The sequence below is a fragment of the Neophocaena asiaeorientalis genome, unplaced genomic scaffold, assembly GCF_003031525.2.
Source record: "Neophocaena asiaeorientalis asiaeorientalis breed wild unplaced genomic scaffold, Neophocaena_asiaeorientalis_V1.1 scaffold185, whole genome shotgun sequence".
NCBI classification, from domain to species: Eukaryota; Metazoa; Chordata; class Mammalia; order Artiodactyla; family Phocoenidae; genus Neophocaena; species Neophocaena asiaeorientalis.
The window spans coordinates 495066-507094 of NW_020171809.1; the positions used below are offsets into that span (position 1 = coordinate 495066).

At 56.3% G+C, this 12029-nt stretch overlaps 1 protein-coding gene across 3 annotated transcripts in view; it reads right to left on the bottom strand.

The window, feature by feature from the left end:
- Positions 1-2872: 2872 nt before the first annotated feature.
- Positions 2873-12029, bottom strand: part of PPP1R7 (protein phosphatase 1 regulatory subunit 7) — a 20698-nt gene continuing 11541 nt past the window's right edge. For all 3 annotated transcript variants that reach the window (XM_024758003.1, XM_024757950.1, XM_024758070.1), the window contains 2 exons: positions 9170-9256; positions 2873-3174 (listed from right to left, as the gene is read on the bottom strand). In XM_024758003.1, the coding sequence (XP_024613771.1) occupies positions 2998-3174; positions 9170-9256 (264 nt within the window). In that variant the 3' untranslated portion in view covers positions 2873-2997. The remainder of the gene's footprint in view (positions 3175-9169; positions 9257-12029) is intronic.

A 12029-nucleotide genomic window follows, 5' to 3' on the forward strand; every position in this document is an offset into this window, starting at 1 on the left:
GGCTTGTGCTCACCACCCTCCGTTCACGGGGTGCTTGCTCTCAGCAGGGACTCGGGCCTCACTTTATCCCCTCGTCCACTCCGTCCCTGTTGTGGGAACCCTCCTACTCGGACGCATCCCTCTGTGATGGACGTGCAGTCCACGTGGCTGTGGCCTCCTGTGGTTTCCCAGCAAGGGCGCTGTGGGCTCCTCCCCACTGAGGAGCATTTACCATAGCCGAAGGCCCAGCCTGGACTCAGCCACTGCTGTGCCCGGGGCCTGCGTGCAGTGCCCTGCCGGCCAGGAGGGGACAACTCCCGACGTCGACGCCCCAGTCCGTGCCCCCTCTTCCCCCATGGCAACCCCGCACTGCAGCGGATCGGCTCCCTGCCCTGCTTTGCACACCTCTGATGGCAGCCCTGGCTGGCTGGCCCCCAGCTTCTCTGAGCTGCCTGATTGTCCTGGGCCCATGTTTCTACCCGGATTCTCCTTCCTCTGGTTTGCAGGAGTCCTTTACATCTAAGCGTCAGGCCCTCTCTGCCAGTTCTAAACTCTGAGCACACGTCTCTCAGTCTGCTCTCAGTGGTCTATTCATGGTGTCCTTTGCCCCACAGGAATTTTTACTTTATGTAAACTAACCCATCAAAACCTTGTCTTACGGCTGTGCTTCGGGGATTAAGAAGCTTTTCTGCACTCCCAGCTCACAAATGTATTTTCCCACCGTTCTTTCTACTGGCTTGCGATTCTTTCACACGGAGACTTTTAATCCTCAGGTCGGCCTGCGTACGAAGTTAGGCTGGGTCAGTGTCCCTTTTCCCACAAACTGTGCTCCTCTGCCAGCCCCGCCCAGGACACAGGCCTCTCGTCCAGGGACCCGCGGGCGCCCTCACCAGCACCGAGCCCGTCCGAGGGTCTGTGCGGCCGGCTGTATTTCTACAGTGTTGGCAGTGTTTCTACGGTGGCTTTGTAGCTTTTTTGTTTTCCCCCAGATTTTTTATAATCTGGAAGGAAATCACTGCTCTTGACTCATTTTCAAAGGTGACTAAACTTTTTTAAAGTTTCAAGGTTCAATGTGGATCTTTTCTTCCATATAAATTTTAGAGTTGAAGGTTCTTAAAAAATCAAATGTCATTCTGATTAGGACTGTGCTGGATTTAGCAGAGCTTTCCCATCTCTTCTCCTTTTTTTGTATAATTTTGCAAGTGTCTATTAAAGAGCAGGTGCTGGACTTGGATTTGTGACCCGAGACGGGGACGGACGGGCTCTGACCCCATCTGCACGTCTATGTGTGGCGCCTCCTTGAGCCTTTTTCTCCAGTGTCCTCTTTGCTTGAAGCTTTTTGGGTTTTTTCCTACTTGTGAGTTGGATGTTGGATAATTTATATCTACGAGCGGCTGCTCTAAACTTACATCTTCCCACAAACTCTCTTAAGCTCTCGCTCCCTCTTCCACACCAAAGTGAAAGCCTGCGCAGTCTCTACTTGCACTTGCCACGGTCTTACCTCGATTTAAAAAAACAATAGCCATGCGGTTCGGGTCACTCATGGTTTTTCAGGGGCAAGTTTTGTGTCTTGTCAGGAACCGTCCTAGCATTTACAAAGAAAAGAGCTCACCAACCAGTCGAGTACGTACTTTTAAACCAAATTTTGCTGGTTTTGGTACTGCTGCCAAACCCTGTCTTCCCCTTCCTTCATTCCTTATTTGGATTCACTGTTCGTGTGGGTGGACTTCTCCACATAACCCTTCCAGCAAGGGCACTCAAATCCTGAAACCCTGTGTTTCTAAAATGGCTTTCTTTTGTCCTCAGCTAGCGTCTGGCCAAGGGCAGAATTCTGGGGTCGCAACGCAAGGGCTCTCTGGGGCCAGGTCCTACCTAACCCTGCTTTCCTTTCCAAGAGTTCACTCTTCAACAGGGAGATGCTCACAGATGCACGTCACACAATCGATTCTGGCGAAGATTTGAGTCAGGACTTGGACGTGACCTCACCCTCAGGCCACCCCAGCAGGCGCTCACCCCCGAGCTCCTGGCCCCCCACGCGGCTGCCCAGGCTCTGTGACAGGCTCCAGAGCAGTGCTGTCCAGTAGGACTTTCTGTGACCATGGAGACGGGCTGCCCCTGGTGAGATGTGGCTATGGTGTGGCGAGTGCAGCGGAGGACATGAAATTTAAACTTGAACTGACGCAGCCACGTGTGGCGCGAGGGGGCCCACAATGGACAGCGCAGCTTAAGTCTTGGAAGAAGGAGGAACCCTAGGGACCCTGAGATTTGGTCCTCATTCTGCAGAAGGGAAAATCCAGGGCCCCAAGAGATGACAAGGTCCTTGTAGCATTCAGGGTGCGTGTCAATGTAAGCTTTGTAAAGAACAAGCCAACACAACGGTGGGGTAAGAAGGGAAGCAGTACTCGAGCAGCCACGAGGGCAGCTCTCTAGAGACAGTCCTCGCAGAGGCTCAGGTGGGCTCAGACCCGCCAGCACACAGCGCAGTGTGCGCGGGAGGCGGCCCCTCCTGCCCCGAGGGCTGTGGGGGACCAACGGGCGTGCCCGGAAGGCAGCCAGCAAGGCCTGGCGGGCGGCCACTGCTCTTTAAGAGAGCGCTGGGGGTCATGGCACACAGGGCTGAGTCATCCTTTGCCTGCAGGTTTGTTTTTTAATATATCAAATAAAAAAAAAATTGGCATCGACTGGTCTAGGAGGCTATGAAGCTGACAGGCCCCTGGACGGCCCGGACGCCCCCCGGGCACGCGCTCCCAGACCTGCCGAGAGGAGGAAACGGAGACGGGTCTCGAGCAGCACCACGGGTGGCGCGGGGCCGTGGGCCACTGACTCGGAACGCGTACCGGCCGGAGGTGACAGCACTGGTGTCCAGGTGGCAAGCGGCACCGCACACGGCAGCTTTCACTCAGTGCCTTTTTATTGCCATTGGGTTTGTGACCGTTGTTGATAGAGCGATCATTTAGGAGCAACGGGTGGACTAAAAACCGTGGCTGGGAGGCTCTCGGAAGAGAGGGGCCGGGCGCTTCAGAACCTGACGAAGGTGGCGTCGATCTGCCGCACGGTGGGGAGGGCCAGCATGATCTTCCGCCGGTACTGGGGGTCCTTCTGCAGGGGGTTCCGCTCCAGGTACACCGTCTCCAGGCTCTTGGCGCCCTTGAGCTCGTCCAGGTCACTCCAGCAGTCCAGGAGGTTGTCGTTCATCTGGGGGAACACGCGCACATCAGAGAAGCCTTCGGGTGCTACAGCCCCGCACCGCGCCCCCCTTCAGAAAACGACAGCCCTGCCCCGCCCCCTTCAGGTCACACCAACCCGGCCCCCCAGCCTCCCCACGTGGGCCACGAGACCCCCCCTCAAAAGAGGGGTGACCAGCACCTCACGGGGCCTTCCATCCACCATGGCACATCCTGGCCGGGCCGCGTCCCATATGGCATGAACCTGGACACGGTGCCACGACAGGGGCAAATCCATGTTCAGTTCAGCAGAGGGGAGACGGAGCAACCCCACCCCACCCTGTCTCCAGGCAAAGTGCTGCAGCCGGTTCGGCTGTATTTCCTACAAACCATCCTCGGCCATTGTCCCCAAGGCCTGACTATGCGCTCTGATGACAACACAGACAACAGACCAGAGGTCGCTCGCCGGACACTCAGGGCACGAGGGGCCTTGATGGCGTGCACCCCCGGGACACCCACCGCCCGCCTCTGTGGCGGAAATGCTGCACCACGGCTGATCCCGTCCAGGATGCGCCACGTCAGGAGGACGGGCTCAGAGCAGGTCAGGAGGCCCCGTCCCGGCTCTGCTGAGGCCCGCGGGGCTGGGGTTGGTGGGTGGGGAGACCTCTCACTTTTCAAACCACCATCAAGGTGAGGGCACGTAGAGCCTCTGGGTTGGAGCACCCGTCACCCAGCTCGGTCCACACCTGTCGCGTGGATGTCGTGGCCCTTCTGCTGGGGCTCCAAGAGACCAGTCTTCAGTTTCTAAAGAATACGGCAGACGGCCAAGTGAACACAAACTAGAGAACTGCCTCTGTGAACGTGAGACGTGCCCTGGATGGCCGGAGTGAAGGGCGAGGGCAGGGGGCTCAGGCGGCACCCGTGGGGACATCACCGTCACGGCTCCCGGCTGTGCCGCGCCAGCAAATGCTCGGTAACCGGCTCCCAGGAAAGCTGAAGAGCCCTGACGTGTCGTGTCTGCCAGCTTCGGTGGCTGACCTCACGCTGACCACAGCACTGGGAAGAGAGGCGCACGGCAGAGGCTCCAGCGCGTCGCCGCCCGTGAGCTGACAGCTGACAGGGCTGGGTGTGCAGGGTGGGCGGGGAAGCTGCCCTGAGTGCATGCCCCGCACCTGCTGCCCTCACCCCCTGGCTCCGGCCACACCCAGTTCTAGAAATCACGCTTCAAGAGACACCAGGCCCGGGGCCCACCATGCACATGGTGGTGGGAAGGGCAGACCTGTTCCCTCGGAACCTGCGAGGGCAGAAGCGGGGTGGCCGAGGTCACATGGCAGCAGCCCCACTCAGAGAAGGTATGACATCTGTCCATGTGTGGGAGGTGAAGAAGCCGAGGCCCTTGACCGTCCCATCCACTGCCACTTGGTGGGGACACTGCAGAGGGTTCGAGCACTGACCAGGCACTGGATTAAGTCTCTTGAGAGAAGGGCCCAGTTTTGCCGCAGCACCAGGGTCTCCAGGGAGGGAGAGGATGACGGCCACGCTGCAGAGCGGCTGTGTGGTGGGGGTCTTCGCGGGCAGAAGGTGAGAGCAGCCTGGAGGTGGGAGTGATGACCAAGAGACCGCAAGCCACCTCCAGGTCCAGGGCTACGTTCACAAACGGTGACTGAAAACCTAGGCTTGGTTTCTTAGGACGACTTCCTTGAATACAGATCACATTTTCCTATTGTACACCTAGTGGTTTTGGATTGAACGCTGGACATCGGGGCTAAGACGGTGTAGAGACGGCCACAGGCTCGGTTCCACACTTCTTCAGGGCGGGTCTCCGGGAGGTCAGGCCCCTCTGACCTGGTGGGAAGCAAGCTCCCAGCGCAGCCTCCTCTGGACACACCACGGCAGCCTGCTTCTAGGCTTTATTGGGGGGGCCTGGAGGGCATCGTAGCTGAGCCTGCGGCACTTACCCCTAAGGCCTGGCCCGTTTGGTGTCTAGCTGGATGTCAAGGGTGCTGGTGAGACCCCCACCTGGGCAGGGCTGGAGCTCCATCGTCCCCCAGCTCTGCTCTCCTCCGGCAGAGCTAGCGGGTGAGCCGCGAGAGGGGTGGTCTCGTGCCCAGACTGCCCACCGCTCAGCCACAGCCTGGCAGGCGACCCCCACGTGGACTTCCGGGGCCCTCCTCTGCACAGCTATCCCCTCTCTCCAACACCTTGTCCTGAAGAGTCCAGCTGCCATGAACTCTGACCTCTGCGTCTTCAGCTCCACAGAACCGCAGTGTTCCGCTTAGGAAGCTGGTCCTAGGCAGAGCAGGGCAGCCCGGGGCTCACTGTGCCACCCCCGTCCTCAGGGCCCGCGGCCAGCTGCGCACTGCCCGAACGGAGCAGCCTCGGGCCTTTTGGGGTCGGTTCATGGCGGGAGGGCTACTCTGGCTCCATTCCACGGCCACAGCCAGGCTTGTCTTTAATAACTCACTGCACATTATGAATCTCCCACAGAGATTCTCCTAGATTCTCCCAGAGGGTATACAATGCAGGGCTTCTCAGACTCGCCTATTTAAGGAACGCTATTTTCACAGAACTTCACGTGGGCCTAGTGTGCCACGTGCTTTGGGAAAGCCGGATTTCCAAAACCCAGAGGCCGGCCTTGTGGAGTGCCCGAAGGCTGCTTCTGAGCACGGAGTCCCGGGGACCCGGAACTCAGAGCAGGACTCAAGGTGCCTCCACCGCAGAGGGAGGAGAGCTGTCCCAGGATAAAGCCTTAAGCAGTACTCTGTTAAGCGTTAGTCTATGACACTCCTCTTGTACAACATGAGCTGCCCATGCGGCCAACGCAAAGTGTGCAAAATCAGAACCAGAGAGAAGCCATCTCCCCCGTGGCGGAGGCTGCAGCTGCTCGGTTACCAGAAGGAGGCCGCCGCAGTGGAGAGTCACAAAAAAGACACGCATGCCTTAAGCGCTTTTACCTTGCAACGTGCAAACAGCACATTCATTTAATAGAAGTAGCAATGTTACATCGCTCAGGAGAAGTAAGGTCTTTTTGCCGCAGAATCTACTTAGAAACCGTCTCCCACTCCGCTGGCGGCTGACGCTCCAGCAGGGCCGCCATCTCCTCCTCGTCTTTCTCAACAGAGTCGTTTGTGGCTGACACACACTGTGTGCTTCCTGTGTCACACGTCACGGCATTTCCAGTCCTGTTAGTCCCCGGTGGTGCGCTTACTGTCTTTGTAAACCCCAGGTCTTATAGTTGAGGGTATTCCACAGTACAGCCAGCCACAGGGCAGTTTTCTCTAGGATTTAGTGAATGTGGACCTGGGAGTTTTACTCACCACCAATGGCACATTGTAAAGGATGTCTTTGACACAGGTGACTTTCAGAGATTCTTTTCTTTTTTAAATACATTTATTTATTTTTGGCTGCGTTGGGTCTTCGTTGCCGCGCTGGGGCTTTCTCTAGTTGCGGTGAGCGGGGGCTACTCTTTGTTGTGGTGTGCGGGCTTCTCATTGCGGTGGCTTCTCTTGTTGTGGAGCATGGGCTCTAGGCACATGGGCTTCAAGTAGTTGTGGCGCGTGGGCTCAGTAGTTGTGGCTCATGGGCTCTAGATCTAGCATAGGCTCAGTAGTTGTGGCGCATGGGCTTAGGTGCTCCGTGGCATGTGGCATCTTCCCGGACCAGGGCTTGAACCCGTGTCCCCTGCATTGGCTGGCGGATTCTTAACCACTGTGCCACCAGGGAAGTCCCCGGAGATTCTTATCTTTGTATTTTTCCAAAATGGAACTCAAAACCATTCACCTGTATTGTCTCCACAGAAATTCCAGGATCTCTGGAAGCCTCATTGAGGGAAAAAAAAAAAAAAAAAGGCCTTTATGTCTCTTTTTTCAAGTTCCGCACAACTGAGATGTAAAGGAGCAAGGTGTGATGTGGAGTGTGACCTTCCAGGTACGCCCGTCTTCTTAAAGAGTCTCCCAGAAGGTGCAATTTTTAGTTTTTTCCATCTAGAATGTTTCCCACTTCCTCCTCTCATTTTTTTTCTGTTATATGAAGTCGACCTTTAAAGACACCCAGCTACTTGTCGTGTAGAAGGACCCTTGTTCTGGGTTCAGCCGCCTGCTTCCCGTGGTGTCACCTAGCTCGTTCTCCCGGACCCTCTACTTCCCGACAACTGGAAGTTAGGTCTACATGCTTGGTTACATCACACTGAACATTCCTGGTGAGCACACTTCATACATGAAGCACATCGGGGGACACAAGGCATGAGGCTGTCCCACTACCGGGGATAAGTCTGATCCTGTGGACACACTGGTGGCGCCCAGATGACTCTGGGGAACGCGTCTCCCCTTTGCGATCAGCAAACTCTCGGCGGGGCGACACTTGGCACAGGTGCGAACACCCTGCTCGTCCACGGTTTTAGAGTCTGGTGATGATCCTGCCTGAATCCCAGACTGGAATTCTGCGACAGAACATCACCCTGGCTGACATTCCCCAGCAGACTATCTCGTGGTTTTCAAGACCCAAACTTCATAGGATGTATGCATTTCCCATCACAATGGTTTTTGGTGGCTAATGTTTATATAGAAAATTTACATTTACTTCCCCTCAAATTCAATAACATTTTAAACAAAACTGAGGTGTGGGAGAATTCCCAAGATACATTTCTCACACAACAGAATCACTTCAACAGAGGGGACGCGTGCCTTGTTTGTTGCTGGCATCAAAGAAGGTGTCTGTTACTTCACACAAAGCTGGGGTTCAGGAGAGAGCAAGGGGGAGCCCCTAGGAGACAAGCCAGTCTTTTCATCACCCCGTCACGGGGGTGGAATCCTGTTTTCTGCTGCATTCTGTCGGCTGGAAGTGAGTCACTAAGGTCAACACACACTCACGGGGAGGGGTTACACACGGCGTGAATATCAGCACCTTGCGGGGGGTGGGGGCACACCTAGTGCTGTCTCCCTGCTGGGCGCCCTGGGTGCTGGCCTAGCCCCAGCCTCCATCTCTGGACCCCGCTTCCGGTTGTGCGGTTTCTCTGTGTGGTTCCCTGGCCTCTTCGGAGCCAAATCCCTTCGCTCCAATGCAACCGGCTTACCGCTAGCCACACCTGCCTCCGGGGTGGGCTGTACACCAGACCCCCGGCTCACGGCGGCTCGCTCGGCTCCCCCAGCCTCTCAAAGGCTGGTTCCGGTCTTCCCAGACTTGCTGGCATCATGTGCTGACAACGCCCAAGACTCAGGGCTACCGCTAAGGGGCAAGGGACATGCTCACAGCAGGCCACCTGTGCTCTAGGGAAACCGGGACGATCTTTTAAGATGAGGAAAGGAAAGCACACAGGACACAAGCAGGGTCAGTAGGATGGCTAGACAAGGAAGAAGCACGCCTTAGACGCAGCACGAATCTTGGATCAGACTGAGCGCATCCGGACGACGCTCACTTTGCAGACGGCAGTCCCCGGGTGGAGCGTGTGGTGGCGCCTGCAGGAGCCACCAGGCAACAAACGTGCTTCAGGAGGACACCCGTGTGGAACCCTGACATTGAGGACTTCAGCTTGGGGGTCATCCTGCCACCCCCTCAGAGGAGTCTCAAGACATCTTATGCCCTGTTTCTCTTCCTCTGGGCTCGGTGGCACTGCTCCCGAGACAACACTGTCACCATGAGGCAAACACAAGGCACATTCTGGGACGACTGACAGCAGAAGCTCATGCGACACCTCCTTCCGCGGTGCCGGTACACCCCTGTGCTGGGTGCACTGGCCCCTTGGCTGGGTCTGGAAGCCCTTCAGTCATGTGGCAATCCTCGGGTCTAACCATACACTGTGCAGGGCTCCTCACACTTTCATGTGAACCGCAATCACCCAGAATCTTCTAAAATGCCCATTTTGGTTTGGTCTACATCTGGGGCGTGGCGGGGCCCGAGATCCCGCGTGGGTGCCAAAGTCCTACAGCCCTGCCCACAGTCCCATTCCACGCCACAGCCTCCAGGGCTGGAGTAAACGGTATTTCACTCGGCAGCTGAAGTGTCATCAACCCCTCGTGTATTAAACTTACCCAGAATTCCTGCAGCTCTGTTAGATGGCTGATATTTTCAATCTTTTTGATTCTATTTGACGCAATGTCCAACATCGTGAGTTTGTTCTAAAATAAGGAAATAAAATTTTTCCTGGATTACCTCAGATCAACAACGAGCGCGCGACCATGCACACAGCGTTGGGCGCTGAGCTTAGAGCCGTGAGGCGAGCTGCCCTCTCAGGACGGGAGTGCGCTAGCAGGGGGACAGCACTGCCCACCTCCTGCAGCCTCCCCGCCCACCCCCAGACCAGGCCGAAGACACAGAATCCTCACGACTGCCTCACTGCGCTCTCACCACTGGGGTCTGGAACTAGTTCCTTCAGATCCCAAGCCCCAGGCTCCCAGATCCTGGCCCACAAGGACCCCAGCGACACGCCTGGTCCCGGGAAGGGCAGCGAACACGAGGCCGGGGCTCTGAAGAGGGGGTAGCAGTTCCAGTAGCATCTGTTTAGTGCTCACCCCTAGGAAACATACAATTCCAACTGATCCTTAGAACAGCGTTTCCTTCTTCTTTTAGGGCTGAGGAAACTGGGGCTTGGCGGGGGTGAAGGGGCCCTCCTTCCAGCGCAGGAGGAAGGGCGGAGAGGAACGCTTGGGCACTGAGGGGCAGCGGGTGGCCACTGGCCTGGAATTTACAGCTGATGGGAGAGAAGAAAGAGGGGGCTCAGCCCCCCTGGGGACAGCGTCCGGGGCTCGCCCACCGCGGGGCAGGCATCACACTGTCTCGTGGAGACAACGCTGTGCTCGACCCTCTATTCCAGAAATGTCCAGCAGACGCCTACTTCCCAGCACACATCAGCTAAGCCCGAGGAATTTTTTTTTAAAGTTCACAGAGTTTCAAGATTTCACACAATAAGATTGTAGTGAAAACGAAGCCTTTAAAAGCTTGCACTGCTCCCTGAAGTATGTTTAACCACACCAATTGGCAAGTTTTTCTAAAATCAAAAGGGAAACATTACAAGTTGGTTGACAGCCCCCGACAGTACATTCTCTTCCTCTCTGCTCATTTCTGATTGCGGGTTGCCTTCTTACATTTTCTACTGTGTTCCTGGGATTCTGACTCCAAATACCAAGTTTTAAGGGAAAGTTAAAAAAAAACTCTCAATAAAATAAAAACAAAGCCCACAAACACACACACGAGCGGGCAGCCAGAAGCCCTGCCAACCCAGAAGCGCTCCGGCCCTGGCCTCTGACTCCTTGAGGGCCGGGCACAGTGTCCTGCGCCGTCTGGGCACAGACACGGGTGACGAGCCCTTCCACTGGCTTCTGTTGGGCTCCTGGTGTCCGCTCAGGTAGTTGGGTGACTACAGGGGGCTAGGAGGCGCCTGCCTGCGGGGCTCGGCGACCTTCAGAGCAAACAGGGACTCGGGAGAACTCTGCAGAAGGGGGCCACCGTGGGCAGCAGGGTGGGGCCAGGGCAGGCCCGCTGCCCCCTGCTCTGCGGTGCCGGGCGGTGTGGGATGTGTCAGCGCAGGAACTGGCCAAGCTAAAGCATGTGTGGCCCGCGGCAGGATGTGACCCTTGTGCAGCCCCAGCACGAGGGCTCAGCACCAGGGGCGCCCGGCTGCCAGAACTGGCCCCAAACGTCCAGGAACAAGGATTCCGTCATGCGCTCAATACTACCTCGTGTTTTCCTGGGGAGCTGGACAGTGTTTTGAAAGCTCATTCAAAAGCAAACCAGTAAGAATTGCTTTAAAAAAAAAAAAAGGAAGGGGACAGGGTGGGGAGAGCACGCACAGGAGAGATTACCCCGCTAGACCCACAGGAAGACGACCCAGCACACAGAGGGGCAAACAGAGGCAGCAGTGGGGGAGGACTCAGCCGTGGTGTCAAGACGGTGGATCTGCCATTTGGGGAAAGGATACTTACTGCCTGATCTCGCACCACAAAGGTAAATGCCAGATAAATTAAGAGATAAAGCTTAGAAGAAAGTATAGGTGAATATTTGATCTCTAGCTGAACAAAGACCTCAGAGGAAAGCCTGTCTCATTTGATTACAAGAATCTTACAATGATTACCTTTAAAGCCACAACTGCTATTTTTCTGTTTTGTTGCAGAGGCCCCAGAAGGGTGCGGTGCTGACCCCAGACCGAGGCGCAGCGCTCCTACTGGGACAGTCCTAAGCTCTTGCCCCATCCTGTGAGCCTGGGACCCCGCTGCTCTTTTGGGCCATACCGCTGCCACGCCCTCTCCTGCGTGGACCCTCTGCTGACCGTGGGGACCGGCGGGGGAGGCCAAGGAGCAGAGGGGGCACCGCCTGGCTCCAATCGCACGGCCTCCGCACGGCCGCACCTCTCAGCTTAGCCTCAGGGTCCCATTCTGCACCGGCCGACTGTGCACCCAGTTTACACACCAGCTCCGTAAACTCTCAGCTTGATTGGAAGGCAGGCAAAGGCGACCAGACTCACTGTAGGCAAATTCTAGCTTTTCTAAAATTTTGTACGTACATGTTGGTGAAATGAAATTCAGAACGTGGATTTCCCCTGAAAACATTACTAATGGTGGCTAGGCCCAGGGGCTGAGGCGCAAAGCCCAAAGGAGACTTGACGAAGATTGAAACACTGTGTTTACACCAACAGAAGTGACCAATCTGGTTACACTTGCTGGCAAGTCAACAAAACAGGAAAAAAAACCCAGTAAAATTGAAAGAGTAAAAGTATTTTATTTGTCTTGAATACTGCACTGAGGAAAAGCAGGTTTGCCTGCAGGCAGCTGAGGGGCGCAGGGGCTTCCTGGGGGCTCAGGGCCAGCGCTACCCCTCCCTGCCCAGCGCCCCTAAGGCTGTCCTGCGCTGGGCGGGCAGGGCTGCTGAGGGGCGGGCGGGAGGGAGCGAGACAGG